This window comes from Rhamphochromis longiceps, linkage group LG7, assembly GCF_057381845.1.
Source record: "Rhamphochromis longiceps isolate RC_006_pf linkage group LG7, R_longiceps_female_GT1.1, whole genome shotgun sequence".
Classification (NCBI taxonomy): Eukaryota; Metazoa; Chordata; class Actinopteri; order Cichliformes; family Cichlidae; genus Rhamphochromis; species Rhamphochromis longiceps.
The window spans coordinates 18,353,440-18,372,257 of NC_140563.1; the positions used below are offsets into that span (position 1 = coordinate 18,353,440).

General features: G+C 39.5%; 1 protein-coding gene across 1 annotated transcript in view; it reads right to left on the bottom strand.

The window, feature by feature from the left end:
* nell2a (neural EGFL like 2a) overlaps window positions 1–18,818 on the bottom strand; it is an 88,056-nt gene that overhangs the window by 44,783 nt on the left and 24,455 nt on the right. Inside the window, exons 9-12 of the mRNA XM_085412684.1 lie at window positions 17,998–18,100; window positions 13,280–13,371; window positions 11,630–11,735; window positions 10,956–11,084 (exon numbers count right to left, since the gene is read on the bottom strand). Of these exons, the coding sequence (XP_085268810.1) occupies window positions 10,956–11,084; window positions 11,630–11,735; window positions 13,280–13,371; window positions 17,998–18,100 (430 nt within the window). The remainder of the gene's footprint in view (window positions 1–10,955; window positions 11,085–11,629; window positions 11,736–13,279; window positions 13,372–17,997; window positions 18,101–18,818) is intronic.

The window sequence follows — 18,818 nt, forward strand, 5'->3', positions numbered from 1 at the left end:
ATCATTCAACAGCAACTTAGAATTTCCACCTGGGAATAAAGATTCATCCAATTTTGCAACGATCCTCGAACCTGCAAACATCTAACAGGCTTGAAGTGCACGTAGGTGTGTGTCAATAAAGTTATTTTAAACACACACGTTACTCACTTCAATTTGGAATGACTCAAGTGAATGTCATGGACAAAACTGCCTTGTTTATGTGCGGCAAGCCTGAATGGGGCTTTGGTCTCCATCAGGGCTGTCATTAATCTGGGAAGTGTTTTCAACCATGCGTAAATCAATCAAGCATCATCATCATCCATCACACGTCACTCTGTGACTATTTGTAGCCTGTAGGCCAGAGCTATCAGAGCTCTCTGGAAGGCTGATTGGAAGATCATGCTTAGTCTTGAAACATGTGTTGCTGCGTACTGAGTTTTGCTTTTTTCCTGGGTTTTGCATTTCAATGCAGAGCTTTGGTTGTATCGAGAGCTACATGAGGATCTTTGTAGAATAGTTTTGATTTTATCTGGAATAGGGAACTCTAAAGTTATTCTAAGATGTGGCAGTTTATTGACTTGCTTTTAAAATATGCATACAGTACCTAGTAATTACTTAGTGGGATGCATGAAAATAGCTTGGGGTGGTTACTCAGCTTTAAAAGAGTTCCCTCTACTCTAACAGCCCCAATTTTAAATATTTTGACTCTTCACTGAAATCAAAGTAACCGTAACGCACTGATAAAAAGTAGAGCTGAGTGTGATCCCATCTGGAAAAGAACCACAGAGGAGTGATCTCCCATGTGACATTTAAAGGGTAGTGGGTGAGTTTGTTGAGATACTGTTATTTACACAGGAGGGAACTATCCCAGTGATGGTGGTACCATCTGTTGTGGGTGACATTTCGGCAGGGTCACAGAGGTAAACACACATGACCAGTCAGGATGTGTATATGTTTCCCTGAGTGTGCATGTGTGCCATTCATCAAAGTGCGTGGGGGTCAGGGCCCTAGCAGGTGGGGAGACCAAAGGCTCAGGGCTCATCCCAGCAGTGATTGGGTTTTGGAGCGGGCTGTGCTCTTCAGTCAGTGCCAATTAGCCTGCTGCCACCTTGTGACATTTAAAAGACAGCTGCAGCAATGGGATTGGTCTGCGCACAAACACAAGGTGTACTTCGACTATGCGCACACATACACACACATTCATGGCTTATGGGTGATAACACATTCTGCGTGCAAGTGGTCCAGTCCTTTTTAATCAATTATTAAAATTCTTGCTTTTGTTCTCTGCCCAACAGTCTCATTATCCTGTGGTTGCTTTATCATTTTTAAAAAATATGCATTAGGACATGTTATGTGCAATTTTGTTTTCCTTGCTGATTTTAATATTCTTAACAAAAAAATATAAAATTAGCACATGCTAACTGGTTGTGACAAACTGACTGCTACCATCTTTGAAAGGGTGAATCTGACTGAGAAACGGAGGACAATCAATCACAGGCTAGCCATGCACTAAATCATACCCTGCTTTATCATCTTTATTGTTTTGAAACAATGAAGAGTATCATTTACAAAACAAACATCATATTGTACTACATCAGATTTCAAATTATTGATGGAGACCATAAACTCATCGGGGAAATGTTTACTGCGCTCATAAATCAGTTTTGAAGTGGGTTCCTTTTCTCATAGACTTCGATACAATTGGACTTCTTTTTGCAACCATTGTTGTGGGGTGGCAATTAGAGAGAGTGAGCGATTAAGGTGCTTCCACAGTGACTTCACTTTGTCATTTACAGTGGGGGGAAATACTTATTCGATTCTCAGCTGAATTTGTAAGACTGCTCGCTCGCAAATAAACGAGATGTGTTGAATTTCTTTTGTGGTTTCATTTTAATGGAGAGAGACAGAATATCAACTTGAAATCCGGAAAAAAAGCGCATCACGTAAAAGTTACCAATTGATTTGCATGTCATTGAGTGGAATAATTAGGTGATTAATAAACAAAACGTGACATAGTAATTAAACCTTTGTTGTCAAGTACAGCGGTTTCTTGTAGTTGATCACCAGGTTTGTACACAGTGGTTCTCGTCTAAAATTGTATGGTATGTGGCCCAAACCGTTATCACCTCAATGTGGTGAAGTCATCCTGTACCATTAACAGAAAAACAGCCCAAAAGCATAATGTTTCCACCTCCTTGCTTGACTGTGAGGATGATGTTCCTTGGCTCCAAATGAGCATTTCTCTTCCTCCAAACACGGCGGGTCGAGTTGACGCCAAAGGGCTTGATTGTGGTCTCATCTGCCCACAGGACTTTCTCCAAAGTCTTCTCTGTACTTGTGGAGTATAAGGAGTATGAGGACCGTGTGGGTTCTGAAAGATTTCATTCCATTACAATATAGGGTTGTTATTAACGGTGCTCTTGGTGACTGATGTCTCAACTGGCTTCAGATCATTACCCAGCTCCTCCCGAGTAGTTTTGGGCACATCCACCACCTTTCTCGTGATCATCCTCACTCCATGAGGCAAGTTCTTACACTCCAGACTGAGTGCGATTGTTGTTGACTTTATGTTTCGTTCATTTCCAAGTAATTGCAAATGAATGGGAGAAACTGGTTCTGTGGATGGGTGTTCTCTATATGTATAATGAGTTGAGATCCGGATTATCTGTAACTGATTGATTACTTGTAGACAGTCTGTGGGAGTTGGGGATAAAATACTTTTTGACAGTCAATGAAATTTATAACCTTTATGTAATGTGTTTTTTCTGGATTTTTTTTTGTCTCTTTGCATTAAAATAAATTACCATGAAATTTAGAAACTGTTAATTTTCCTCTCGGTATGTCCATCTTTTATATACAGTTGTTATATTTCCCCGTTTACAATTGTAATTTGTTCAAGTACGTAATTGATGTTCATGTGTTGACATGCTTGTTTTCATATATGCTGTATCCTGTGTGCATTTAAGGACCAATTCACCCAAATATCACATATAATGTATTCAAATGTTATCTTCCAGACTATTGTTTCTTTGTTTTTTTCTCTAGCTGTAAAGTTGTACTTAGTGTCCAAAATATCACAAGAACAAACAAACAGATAGCTAGGGGAACAACTCCACACCTATTGCCTGTGAACCTAAATCCTGGCTTATATATCTATATTATTACTATTATTACTGCTCTAATTCCACATCAGTAGTCAACATGTCCCACTCTTACAATGCATCATCCTTTTGCTCTACATCATCCTTCTAAGATAAACAATCATTATCACAGCAAATATGTAATAATGCACAGATTATAGGAGTCCCGAGCACTCCAGATTAAGTTTACTTCAATGCACAGCTGTTTTAGGAATTTGCCTCTATTTTAAATATCCGTTACATTTGATCTAAATAACAAATTCAGGCTCAAAAAACAGACAAGCCAGACACTCAGAAGCATTGAGGCAAACACGTCACTAGTTTTGCTGATTTGTTTATAATGAAACACAGACTACTGCTATTCCGATACTTCTGTACTTTCCGCGTCGTAAGCATTCCCAGTTAAATTCCATTCTCCAGCACCGTGCTGCAGTAGAGACGGAAATCTTAGAGGCTGATATCTTCATGGTTAGATACCTTTCATGTAGGGTGTTTTACTTTTAAATTGGATCAAATGACCCCATAACGCTTATATAGTTACCTCACTTCTTGTTGTACTATTTAACACTGGAAGTGCTTTTGTCTAAATGCGGTTCATTAAATCATGATTAATTCAATAATGAGGCTGTGCCTGCATGTAAAGCGAGTAAAGTGAGTTAATAAAATGCCACAATCTGCGATATTGTATGCACACAAAGCCCCGTTGCATACTCCACTTCTTCATTTAACACAATATTGTTCCGTTTTTAACATTTCCCATATGATTGCAACCAAAAAAATCAAACAGCTCTTATTTTTGCACAATTCAGACAGTGAATTTCTAAAGTAGGGCATTTCAAAAAGCAGACAACAATGGGAGATGTCTCTCTGCCTGCAGTCCTCTACAATGCTGAGATGAATAATGGCATTATCTCAACACGTTGAACTATACTGATTGTTCAATTTAGAGACAATCACACAGTCTGTCACTTCTCCACTGCTCGCCGCTCTGTCTAATTCTGTCCTAAACACATGCACGCATGTAGCAAAATAGGCCTTCAGTCTGACTGCTCTGTGAGAATAGGATGGAGAGAAAACTGGGCTCTTTTTCTGTTGGGGAACTCAGCGCTCAAACACACAGACAAACACATACATGCAACTTCACACACACCCACACAGACTTACACAAAGGCAGGGCTAGTATCCCCCTGAGTTTTCCCTACTGCTGTTTCTATGAAAAATTTACACAGAAGTGATCTCATCGGCTATTTTGAGCGCATCTCTGACCTAGGAATGTTTTAAAGAGCTAGTATCTGCTTCTGCTTTTAGTGATCTTTGGCGTTATGTTTGACATAACCCAAAAATATGCATATGTGTACATATACATAAAGTCTTGTATGCTGTGTACCCATGCTTTTCTTTCTTTTATGTTTTTTTAATCTCCCTACTTTGTTCAATACAATAATTGCCTTAAAGTTTGAATTATAATCCCACCTACAAGTGTTGCTGCATTGAAGCTCATTAAGAATTGAAAGCAGGTGGTTTCATTCATCTTTCTTTACATCTCATTGCAGCCACAAAATGGTGCATGAACACTAACATTCTTTTGTTGAACTGAGCATCACTCACTCACACACACACACACACACACACACACACACACACACACACACACACACACACACACACACACACACACACACACACACAATCATGTACTGTGTACAGAGACAGATGAAGAAAAAATCAATTGCTTTTGAGAGAACTCCATCATCAAATTGACTCAATTTCAGGTTTCTCTGTGCAGTCTTTGATGCAAAAACTAACCACAATCACGGCCATCCAATTTCATAGCAAGAGTCAGCCTGCTCTCGAGATTAATGGAGATGAATACTTGGGGCCTGAAGTGTTGATGTTGGAGGCACAGGTCTGTCTGCTTGCACTCACTTTTACGCTGGTAATGACATGGGTGGCTACATCCTTATTTCTACAAGAATGAACTGCTGAAAATGTTCAAAGAGCTTGTGTGATAAACTTGCGATCACTAAAGAGCAAAAGGAATCAAGCTGCAAACTTTTAACATGTTTTTTGAGTCTTTCAATTCACACTACTACAATACTGCAGCTGTTTCAGCTTAAGTGACACTGTTATGCTGGTTATCTTGTTGGATATATTTTTAGGAAAATGGGATATTTCTTTTATTTCCTTCCTAAAAACAATCACTAATTACAAATATCTGTAACTACATCTGTTGTGTAGCAAGCTAGCAGCTGTACTGTTGAATTAAGGTAAAACACCGTAAGGTAACTGTTGTTGTGATTTAGCACTAAATAAATAAAATTCAATTGAATTGAAATGAATTAAAGACTTGCTGGGATATTTACACTACATGTGTATGCTTCCCACATTTATTTATGTATAGTAATGTATTGTGCATCCTATAAGAACTTAATGTTGTGCTTTTATAGGTGATACTTTGTTGTTACATTGAATACTCTGTATAAATGATGCACTGATCAGTTATTCGGATGGGACATCAATCTGATCCGAACTTGAAATGCCAGGCCGAGTGTCAGTGACAGCAGACACGATCGATCCAATTCAATTTTATTTTGGTCTGTGTTTACAACTCACTACATTACCTGTGGTGGACTGTTTGCTAGCAGGAGACCTAACATACCACGAAGAAAGCTAACAGGAAAGGGTCAGTAAATATCATAGTCAGTCAGCCAGGTTATGGTAGTCTTAAATGCTTGAACTGAAGCCAACCGAGCTTCGCTTTAGGATCATAAACACGTTTCTCTCTTATCTGTGAGGGTTCTTCAGTTCTAAAAGCTGATGGGGAATAGCAGGTATTTAACCTCCAGTGGGGGGTTGTCACTTGAGGTGGCCCTGAGAGCGGTTGACCCACCCTATTATCATGCGAGTCGTAAGGGTCACATGATCTGAGGGACTTCTTAGAACTGAAGAAGTCCCTCGGATGAGAGGTGAAACCCATTCATGGACCTAAAAGAAAGCTCAGTTTCCATCAATTCAAAGTCTTAAGATGGTCAGCGCAGATATTTTATGCCTATAACACTAACACCTCTGTATGCTTGCAAGAGTTTTCCTGCTTTTATAATATTGTTACTTCACATACTTCTTGTGTGGACAACAGAGATGGGCAGTAACGCGTTACTGTAATCCGATTACTTTTTCGAGTAACGAGTAAAGTAAGGGATTACTATTGCAAAAACGGTAATTAGATTACTGTTACTTTCCCGTAAGCACGTTGCGTTACTGCGTTACTAAAACCGTGATTTTCTTGCGAGAATGTCTCATGACAGTGACGTAAGCAAGTGCGACGTTCGTGGCAACAGCTGTGTGCAGATCAACAATGGATAATATATCGAGTGCGGGAGAGAGTATGAGCGTGCAGCGTTTAAAGCGTGGAAGAACTGACCTTACTTTGAGTTTGATTCCATAAAAAGTGACAAAAACATTAGTGTCCGCTGTTCACTGAGTGGGAAGAAAACCCCTTAACTTCCGAGCAAGCACCGAGTGCGCTACCACGTAATGTGAAATTCACAGAGAAACTCGCGGATTGTTCCACTGACCGCTGCGGCACACCTGCACCAGGGTAAACCTCCGCCTACGTCACTCCTGCTATACAGGTGAAAATAGAGCAACAGGACCGCTAGTCTTTGATTTTATTTATTTTCTGTTGTGTTTTACTTGCATTTATTTGAAAGACTGAGTGTAAACACAAAAAAATATTTTATTTTATGTGCTGGAATGTGCAGAAAATAGGTTTAAATGTTAAACTAATTTCTTCCAGTCAGTGAATGTTGCATATAATTAAATTTTTGCTTGATGCTCACTTTGAACGTCTACTTAAAAAATACAAATATGAAGGCAACCAAAAAGCTCAACACGAGCCTTCAAAACAGGGGTTTAGATAAGTTTAATGTAACTAATTCAACAGAAAGTTTAAATTCAGTCTTCTTGTTATTATACAAAATCCTTTGCTTCAGTCTGACTCATACTCACAATCTTCCTGATGTACTGCCTACAATATAAGCAATATTTTCAAGGTAATGGTTTAGGTATAGCATTTTAAATTCCTTTCTCCTGTTGAGAAGCTGTACAATGTTTCATATTCTATAACTAATGTTTAGTAAGTAGCAAGTACCTCCACCACTGTGGGATTTATTACTGGGCAGGTGTAAACAAACACACAACAGCAATAATGTTTAAGAAAACAAATTATTTAGCACTGTGCTAAATTATTCCTGTTGCACATTTGTTTACACTTACCTTTTGTGACACTGGTTCCAGCTCAGCAACGGCGCTGCCGTTAATGTTCGTTATTGTCCACCATTGTCTGAATGTTGTTTTCAAGGACATCATGGAGATACACTGCTATGGTGGATGAGGGTTGCATTTACTATTTGATTACAACCTGCAACCCACAGCATTACTCCTCATTAACTTAAGTCAGATAGTATCTGTAATTATGCAGATTCCCTCTGACTAATTACCTGGACAACTGCTCATATCACTAAATTAATGTGCAATCCACTGAAGCTGTGAAGTACTACTACTCAATCATTTTACACCCTTGTTACAATTTAAAAAAAAATAAAATAAGAAGCCTGTCTTCTTATGTGACACTTGAGCCACATCTTGATTACATTAGAGAGAGAGCGATGACTGTAGGCATGAACTCACGGACTGAGGGTCTAAAACTGCACAGACACAATAAAAAAAAGAAAGATCAAGAAGGCTGAATATTGACAGGGCAGCTGTCGGGGTCAAAAGCAGATGAATCTAAATAACTTTGATACCCTGTTTGCTCATTAACGCCAGAGATACACAGGGGTAGCAGTTATTACATGATGTTTGCTACATTTTTTAGTACAGGATAGCATTGGAGATGATAAAGTTATCATTTTTTAATGACGCATCTGGTAAGATTCCACCAAGATGGCAGATGAGAAATTCATCTGAAGCGCCATCAATTTCTAGGGTGAACGTTTGAACTCTGTGAGCAGGTTTTTCATAGCTTCCCCATCAACATAAAATGACCTGCTCAATGAGGTGGAGACAGTGTTTTTCAGTCGGGCAATTTAAAAGTGTGGGGCGTTCAAAAGGCAATAAAGGAAAACAGTGTCTCTTTGTGTAAAGGAAGAGCGCTGATATAATTAATCCCATTGTGTTTGACTTAAAAGCGCAGAAAGGCAGCAGACTTGTGAACCTTTGCAGGCATTTAGTAATACATGACCTCAGTGATGAGCGATCTGATGGCCAACAGAGAGACCAATAACATATGCACGCATACAAACTCTGAGCTTGTTTTTATATCAGAAATTAATCTACTGACTAAGAAGACAAACACAAGGGTCTCGAATTGTATTATGAAAAGCAGTTATTGTTGATGTGGACACAGATAATGAGAGGATTACATTTCCCATCACAACAGGATTATGTGAAAAAAAAGACCATGAATTCAACTAAGGGGTTTATGGGAAAATATTTTGAAAATGCTCCCATGTGTTTCCATTTTTTAGGTAAAAAATATAAAAAGCTGACTCTGATGAAAGCCAGGCTGTGTGAGAGAAAAGAACAGAATAGAATAGAAGAGCCCTTTATTGTCATTGTACATGAAATTGTGGAAATCTACCTTCTGTTAACAATGACAACAAACACTACGAATCAGGCACTGCTGGGATTTGAACCCAGGATCTCCTGTTTACAAGACAGACACTTTAACCAACTAAGCATAAAACCAGCAAAGTATAACATTTAAATAGAATGCAGTCATTTGCAAATTATTTAACTCTCCTGGGTTTCGGGGCCTAATTTGTAGTTTTTGTTTTTTCATAATGTGCTTTTGTCTGCTGAGGCACCTTTATCTGAGTTACAATATGCATGACCTGTAGATTATTTATCAACTGTTTGTCCTATACAAGGCACGATTCGGTTCTGATGAGATGTTATTGCTATCAATCACGGTCAATCATGTGACCTGTCACAGGCGATAAGATGCCGCTGCCCTGTGTTTCACAGTCTGATGAAGAGCAGGTGTGCTTGAAACATCACACATTAAATAACAAAATTGGAGTTTTAGGATGAGAACCATTAATTCTTTTCTATTTTTCATAACAAGCTGAAGATTTTCAAAGAGTGTTTGATTACAAGGCCAAAAAGTTTAAAGAAATGCAGGATGTGGTTTAGCAAAGCTGTCCTTGAATAAGACATCATCTTGATGGCGACATACAGTATGTTGCTCCAAAACCGGCCTTATCATTTGCATCAATGGGAAGTTACTCATATTTATGGACCTCACACTATCATCAATACTGTACAGAATGGTTTCTCTGCCATTTATGCATCAAAACGCACGCAGAGTCCATGATTTTGATTTTGCAAGCAACTATTTGCTGTAGCTGTTTGATGGCAATGTTTTTTTGCTCCCGAAGGCAGTGCAGTAACTTCAGCTAGAGAATCAGTCTGTTTTTAATGCGGTGCTACCTGAGGGCACAAAGATTATGGCCATTTAGAGCTGGTTTCTACTTGTCCCCTGTACAGCACTTTCTCCAGATTCCCTGAATCCTTTAATGACATCATGCAACCTGAGGATGAAAAACCCAAATTATCTTATTTTAAGACTGAGGTACATTATTTTTAAGTTAATCTATGTTCACCTATTTTCCCTATTAGTCGTTCACAGTGCTGAAGCCTTCTTCATCTTTTTAGTCTTTTGTTCTCTCAGTCTGACACATGTTGTCAGCATCAAAACAATTTTACATTCGACAAGTATTTATGGTTTTAATGATTTACAGAAATAGCTGCATTCTCTTTTTATTTACAGCTTCCAAACATTTTTGGGTACAGAGTGGGGGGTAACCTTTTGAATGAGATTTAGTCAAACTAGGAAACAAATAACCTGCTGCTTCGTAAAATAAAAACTATAAACATTTAGAAACGGTGACCTAATGTTTTGGATTCTTTGTGCTGGATTATCTACCAAAGGCCTGAGGCAAATTTTGTACAGTTCGTTTTATAATTCTCCAGACTGAAAAGCATAAACACTCTTTTGGAAGCTGGAAAATAAGCTGTCACACTGACTGTAAGATGACCTCTGCAGAAGTAAAAGAAAAATCTTGGCTATTATTATGTTGGCATGTCTAAAGGAAGGAAAATGATTCATATAAAACATTATAAAAATGCTGTATTACTTTTGGAACACTGAACAAGTGAATGAATACATCAAAAATAAGAAAAGTAAGAGAGAATAAAGAGACTTATATCCAGTATATCCTTTGATCAGCACGTCCTCATTTTCCACCTCGCTGCAAATGTAATCTCTAAAGCGCTTTGTCCCAAGACTTTTCTGTCTCTTGTTAGTCTGTTGGTCCTGTCGTGTACACATATCTGTGTGCACAGCTATTCCTCTCCAGCCTTAAACCCCTGTGGTTGGCACCACAACATAATATTGTCTCACCACGTATATCAAACTGTCTCTCCTCTCAGTCCCTGCCAGATCCCACCATCACCTCCAGAGTTAGCTGCTCCATTACTTCAGGTCCAGTTTCTCCTGTTCTTTCTATTGCCAATGTTAACTTTCCATTCTGCACATTATTCTTAATTTGACAGTCTACTGTGTACTTAGCTCCTCATCATGCTTTTCACCCGACATACACTGCTAACCCCGACCACCCTTTCTTCACTCCTCTGTCTCTAAACCCTCTCCCACTCAAGTTCTCTGCTTTTCAATAAATCTATAAAACCTTCGCCTTTGTCTGGGCACTGCTTTTGGGAGCAGCTAGTTGCTAAACTTTAACACAGAGATTGTTATTCAGAACCACACTATACCTTCACAGTAGGCATTATCATCTCGCAGTGGGCGGAAGCCATCCTTACAAACACAGCAGTCTCCTGCCTCCAGGTTCACACAGTCAGAGTTCTCCATGCAGCCGTTGCCCTCTGAGCAGAAGTCATGACCTGCGGGAGGCAGGGAGGAAAAGGGTGAGACTCAGAGGATAGAAAAGGAGAGGAGTGACAGAGGCATACAGAGGCAGTCGAAAGGTTATATCATAGCTCCACACCTTTTTTTTTTTCCCTCCACAGTATCTTAACTGTGGTGTTTTTACTAGTATATGAGGGCAATACACTCAAATATGCTCTCTACATCTGACTTCACAGAAAACTACGCTGCACTATGAATGAGTAGGTAAAAATTTAAAGACCATACTTATTATTTTACAACTTTCAATTCAATTTTCACATGCACTTTTTAACTGCTGCAATTTATTTTAAAATAAAGGAGATCTTTCTTACAGAAAAGAACAGAAAAACTACCCAACCACCTTGTAGGGAGAATTCATTTGAAAAAAAAAGTGTAAATGGCATGCTGAATGACCTGAAATCAAATGTCAAAATCAAACAGTTAGCATATAAACATGCTCCAAAGGTGTGGAGGTTTCGTGCATTAACAGGTCTGAATTCTTGCATGTTTTCTGAAGCATAAGATCATGCTTCTTCAATACCTCTGCAGACTTTACAGCATCTGCCACTCAAAGCAATCTGCTCCGACTCCGGACAGTTGAGTTCGGGACAAGGCTCACTGGGGACCACTCGATGCATGGTCCTGTCCTGTGAAGAGAGGAGGCAAAATCCTTGTCAGCAACTTCTTAGGTGAACTCTGCCCCCTTCATTTCCTAAGGGCCCAGAGGTAATTATATAGGTAATTATTCATCCATTGTGTTTCCTCTTTCATGGCCCCACTCTCCCTGCTCCCGCTGTGTTCATTATAAGCCAATTACTCATTGGTCAATCACATTTTTTCACCCCAAAAAAACTACCTGTGGAAAGGGAAAGAAGAAGGGGAAAGCACGCTCTTCTTCTCTTGTTATCCTCAGCAATTTACATCAGGATTTATGATGCATCTTTATTACACTAACAGTGAATCAATCTTCTAGATTATCCCTGCATGTGCGTTTAGTCAGAGTGTAAAACCTGATTATGAGGTTCTGTTTCCCTGCATGCCTTTGGCAGGCCAATGTGATGATCTCATCCTTGTACCTCCAGCTGATGCCCTTTTAGATTCCAGATTGCCACAGATAGTTCGACAAAAACAACAGACCTCCTCTGTTAATTCCTAGTGGACAAATGTTTTCCTAAGGATAACCTTAAATCAGGAGGTTAAAAAGGCGTCCTTATAATATGCCATGCACAATATGCCATGCACAGGTAAAGTGCGTGAGCCGAAAAGTCCCCAAAAGTCTTCCCCCAAAAGTCCCCAAACAACTTTCCAAACAAGCCTTGCCATCTACTTCTGGCCACCCACCACCCAAAACTTGCACCCCCAACCCAACCCACCTCCCTCGCAGCCAGCAGGCAGACAGAAGATCAGAGACGTGACAAGCAGCTGTCAGGGGAAGCTTGCAGAAGTCTGCAGCAGTGGGCTGACTGACAGCACTTCTTTGATCTGCCTGTGACTGCCAGTCAGTTAACTGGGACTACAGATGGGCCAGGTGTGGGCAAGCAAGCCAGGCAGCTGTCTGAAACTGCAGATTCTAATGGAGCTTTGCAGAATTCATGGAGGAGCTGGATGATATGATAGAGCTGGGTGATTAAAAACTTCAAATCATTTTTCTGTGATTGATTGGGCCTGCCTGGAATAATGTCATCAAGCGAATTACTCCCAAAAGTGAGCAACCCACCCATCTGGTGCACCAGGCAGACAAAAGCAAATACTTTGAATAATTGGGGAATGAATCTAATTTGGGACCACTGTGGTATCTGATGATTGGTACTGAAGAATAGATGTGGCATTCTCTGACTGACAGGTACACCTCTTTTTTACATTTTGGCCTCCAAATGTAAAATTGAGTAGTGGGATTCAGTCTTCTTTTCTTTTTTTTCTTTTTTTTTTGTAGGACAGCGACAAGACAGATCAATGACATTGAGCTAAAGCGGACAAACTCACAAGATGGGGTATTGTATCCTGCCACAGTGGGTCACACAGCGTAAGTATTTAGTAAGCTGTCATGCAGAGCAATATGGAAATTAGGAGACTTGAAGTGTTTAGGTCCATGAGGTAATGTGGGGTCTCTTTCTAAAAGACGTTCTAAAGAGCCTTCTAAATGAAAGTGGTTGCGTGTGTGTGTGTGTGTGTGTGTGCTGATATGACTTACCCTGCATTCAAACAGCAGGCACCTGCCAGCAGAGTCACGTACAGCTTTCTGATCTCCTTCCACCAGTTCTCTTCCACCAAATAAGCACACAGCTGTTAGCAGACACATAAATGCACACAAATAAATAATTAAATAAATAAATGGCACAATGAACAAACATTAAACAAATATGCATATAAAAAAACACTGTGCTTTTTAAAATCTGCGTTGGTTTATCATCTGCACAGGATAATAACCCTACATCTCCCTTTTTTAAATGGCTGTGACCTATTTTTAATTAATTAATGCAGGTCCAAAAAATGTGCTGGTGTAAGACATTTAGACAATATTTAATGATCACCAAAGAGTAGCAGAAATGTTAGCTGAACTGTGTGAAAGCCGTAGAATTACATGTGAGTAAAAAAATACAAATGAAGAATGCAACAAAGCGCTTGCAGTTGCCGGGTTTGGAGATGGAAGGATGCGAACAATGACACCTTTCATTTCCAAACAGATAACAGCTCAGTACTTATGATGCTTGAGTTTGAACAGCTGTTGAATACATTTTCATTATTTATTTTTTTTATTTTTTTGCATATAAGTATTCAGATTCTATTGATAAGGTAGAGCAGCTAGGCTCATGCTACATGCAGATCAATGAAATCCATAGAGAGCAAAGCAGGGACGGCACTTTCTTATATGGTGTTATTGTAATCTATTGTAGTTAAAACAAAAACAATTTTTATTAGTTTTTTAAAAATGTATCTGCATTTGTAAAGAAGGACCACATAATAACACAGTCTTTGCCTGGATATCCACTGGACATGGTCCCTTCAAAAAAATATTATCCATAGGTTAAGCCAGCACAAAAGCCTTCTGGTTTCTCAGATTGGCCCTTAATAAGTTAATAATGTCTTCAGCTACCAATCAGATACAAAGAAAAACAAGATGGCCATAATTCATTTTGAATTCATAACCTCATTAATTGGAAAATAATGACTTTCTATTTGAATTTTCTTTATTGTTCTTTCTTTTCAAATTAATTCATCGGTAAAACCTTAGATCGAACCTAATGATCAAAACTGTCTCTTCATATATACACTGATAAAAAAATAAATAAATAAAGGGACACACTGAAAGCAACACTCAATACGAAAAAAATCATGCTGTATACATGAGTCATATGGACTGGGTAATGTGTTTGGAAGGACAGGATGCCACATCACTTGATGGAAATGAAAATCATCAACCTACAGAGGGCTGAATTCAAAGATACTCCAAAAATCAAATTGAAAAAATGATGCAGCAGGCTAGTCCATTTTGCTGAAATTTCAACCCAGAATAACTCAGAATAGTATTGAGTGATTCGTGTGGCCCCTAAGTGCATGTGTGTCTTCTATGTCTGACAATGTTCATCCTCCAGGAACTCCTTGCATATCCTCAGCACATGAGGCCGGGTATTGTTGTGCACCAGGAACGTCTGACATTGGTCCAAGGATGTTGTGCTGATACTAATGGTGGTCAGCCTGCCTAGCAAAGGTCTGTGCATACTTCCATGGATATGCCTCCCCAGATCATTATGGACCCACCAGGAAACCAGTCATGCTGAACCGTATTACAGGGAGCATAATGTTCTCCATGGCTTCTCCAGAACGTTTCATTTCTGGCACGTGTTCATCTGTGAAAAGCACTGAGCGCCAGTAGTGGACCTGCAAATTCTGATATTCTATGTCAAATGCCAATTAGACTCCATCATGCCAAGCAGCAAGCACAGGGCCCGCTAGTGGACGTTGGGCACTCAGGCCACACTCATGAAGTCAGTTTCTGATTGTTTGGTCAGAGACATTCACACAGTGTGCTGCTGGAGCTCATTTTGTAGCTCTGGCGGTGCTCATCCTGTTCCTGCAGATACCAGTCCAGCTAATGGTTTAAGGATCTTTTACGGCCCTGTCCAGCTCTCCTCGAGTAACTACCCATCCCCTGAAATCTACTCCATGCTCTTGTAACTCTGCCGGGAGACACAGCAAACCTTCTGGTAATGGCACGTATTAATGTGTAATTGAATTTGTAGGATCCAGAACTGCAAAAACTAGCAAAAGCAACAGAGTGGCAGCTAACAGTAAACCCATTCCTGTTTTGTAAGTTGTCTAACTGTTGTACCTCTGGTGCACCTCTTATTAATTTAATTAACACCAAAGCAGCTGAAACTAATTAATAACGCCCCCCCCCCCCTCCCACACACACACCCTACTGCTACTTAACTAGCCAGTTTAATATCCCAGAGGTTTAACTGACCTGATGCTATACTCTGATGAAAAGGTGTTCTTTTAATGTTTTGAGCAGTGTATATATTCTCTGACATCATACAAATGATTTAGTATGATGTGGGAAAATCATACTGGCAGAGCAGAAAGATTCAAATATTTTGAAAAGAGGTCAGAGTGACATGTAAGAAAATTATCTCAAACAGAAATTGCACAAGCCCTGAGCTCATTTCTACTTGGTTTATATCCAGACAAACAAAATTACTTCAAAAAAAGGAAGCAAACATTTTGACCCTTGTTTTTTAAATGCCACAAAGCTAACAGCATTGTTTTAGAAAATGACCAAATGTTACAAACTAAAAAAGACAAATGATGTGAGAGCTTCCATTTGAAATAATAAGTTAAAGGGAAAGTAAGGAGTGTTAGAAATTGTTTAGGGGACCTTTCTTGAAATTCGTAGATGATGTGGATCTAACAGGAAGTTGATCTGAATTGCTGTTGTTTGTAAAGAATAGAGGCTCTTGTTCAGATTGTGAGGTTTTTTCTTGTTTCATCTGAAAAAGATTTGACTCATACTGTTCTCTTTTTGTAACTGCTGAACCCAAATCTGTGCGTCTCCGCTCAGCTGTGACCGCAAACACTAGTTAGATGTCAAGAGTTATTTAACAGTGCTGTTTAACGTGCATCACACACTCTGTCCTTATTATTTACACTTTTTTTGTGAGGCCTTTTTTTTAAAGCCCTCAGGTGAATACAGTTGAACCAAATCAAGCGTGTCAAACTCAATTAAGTAACAACAGAAGAAGTGATGGCATAATTAATATGCAGAGGGAGAAAGCACTCCTGAGTGAGGCACTGAGGAGAAGCTATTTCATGTAACTGGGGGTTCTTGGGGTGGTGGAGGTTAAAATAATCACATGGGCAGAAAGCGTGTGTTTGATGAGCAGTTGGGGTCAGACAGATCTAGTCTGATACAAGGGGGAGAAATGATTGACACTGGAGGTCAGGCCCTATCACAAAGCAGCGTATCATAAAAGCGAAGGACTTCTGAAACAGCCATTTGGCGCTCTACTTGACAGACCCGGCGCTGTGAGATAAGCCTTTAATTTGGAGAGCAAATCATGTCTTTGTAGCAAGGAAACTTGCGGTACACTTCTCTCCAAAGCGAGAGCACGTGTAATTAGCTGTGTGTTTGTCTACCTCATTGACACAAGGGAGAATAGGGATATTGAGTTTAAGGGCATTACTTGCTACGTGTTTGTATTTGGGTAACACGGCAGCAGATTTACAGTCCCGCTTAAAGCCCCTGCGTATCGGCCTAGGCGTATGGTTCCGTGGAAAAAGATGCTGACACGAGATGATTAGCATCCCAGACTAATTGTCTCTTCCTGATAGAGAGTAAATCTTGTCTATTATTTGCTTTTGCAGCATTTTCACTGTGTCATTCGCTTACAAGCAAAGCAGGAAGAGGGATGGCAGAAGTGCGTGGGTGCTTGTGATGAAGAAGCTCTCAAATGAAGTCAGCCTGCACAAGACGTGGAGTCAAATCTGCTAAGAAATACTATACACACGCACAAAGTCTGGTACATTTTTCTATCGCTCATATGGTGTGTAACCTTCAACACATCTCAGGTGAGAACACCAGTTATTGAAAACACTCAGACGTACGGTAATAAATTCCTTTGCTTAATGCATGTGCTAGATTGTGTTCTATAAGTTGGCGGGCAGTTCTTTTTGCCTCTCAAAAGAAAATATATCACATCTGTTAAAGTTTCATTTGGGATACTATCAGCAGAATGTAAAAAAAAAAAGATAATACGATAATACCCACTGAAATCCATTTTTATTGAGAGGGGAATTGAGAGAATATGAGATGCAGAGTGCTGCGGTGAAGAGGCTAATAAGAGTTCATTGCTTAGGTCAAAGTCTTTCGGAAAAAAGAAAAAAAAACAGACCCTCTATGTAGCAATGTGATGAAATGGAATTATTTATCCAGCTAGAACATATCAGTGTTCAAAAGTTAATAAATGGACATTTATGGAGACACTATTGCCAGTGTGATTATGAGCATCGTTTTAGACCCTTCACATTCCCTTCCTCTTCACTTTTCTCACAGCCTCAACATGCCATGCCATAAATAGGAACTAGTTTACATCACATGCAGCGATCCCAGATTTACTGGCTCATGTCTGTGTGACTGGTGGCCATCTGTGTTTTGAAAGCCAGCTAGTGAATAATTGATTGGTCCATGTATATGCAAAAAGGATGGACTCATCTCAAGAGACATGTTAGGAGGTAGCTTAGCAACACAGCAGAGCCCTGGTCAATTGTCAGGCAGCCCTTGTGGAGGCGTTATATGTGCTCTAAATCTGGTGATGGAGGTTGTTTTGCTGTTATGTGTGCGCGTTTGTGCGCAATTGTGTCTATGATTGTATGAGTGTAGGAGGGTGCTGAGGTTAAGGGTACTTCACTCACGCTGGCACTCCTTGCAGCAGGCACCCTTTACGTAGGCAGGCGCTGTGCCCGCCGGGCACTGAGGGGGAGGGCAGGAGATGGCCTCACATTGCACCGTGCCATTCTGGTAGAGAGAAACACAACACTTAGTTTAAAGAGTGACTAGTAGAACTCAAGTGACACTGGGCGTTTGGTGCTTGAACTGATACATATTACTTCAGTATCAACAATTCTAAAAATCTGACTATATTTATATTGATTTTCTTTTTTGGAAATAATCGCCTAAATTGGGCAAATACTACATTTTGAACAAGATATATAATAATTAGGATTTAACATTAAAAAATAAGACTGGAAAAACTGAAAAACAACTAATATCGGGTTTTACCGATACCCACAATGATATTTGGTGATTTAAAAAATCTGATATGTCGGCCAATATTGTTTTTTCTTTCAAACGCAAATAGATTTCCCCAATAATTGTCCTCATTAACATAATATAACAATGCTAATTAAATATAATCTTTACTTGGAATACTCGAGAACTCCTGGCAGTACTGTTTGGTGGTAATTGGTGGGGTACTGCAGGAAAGTTACAGAGCGCCCTCTGGTGGGCAATCTATGCAGTGTCGACACTCATAAAATAGTTGAAGGGTGTTTCTCACATCTCTTCCTTTTTAATTTATGTACTGGCTTTTATAAATGATGATGAAACAGCTAATATCAAAGGCTGATATTGGCTAATAACATTGTTTCTGGACTTCAAACATACATTGGAATTTCTGTCAGCCATTTTTAAATCCTTACTGTCCAACATACAATTGAAGCTAAACACAGTGGTC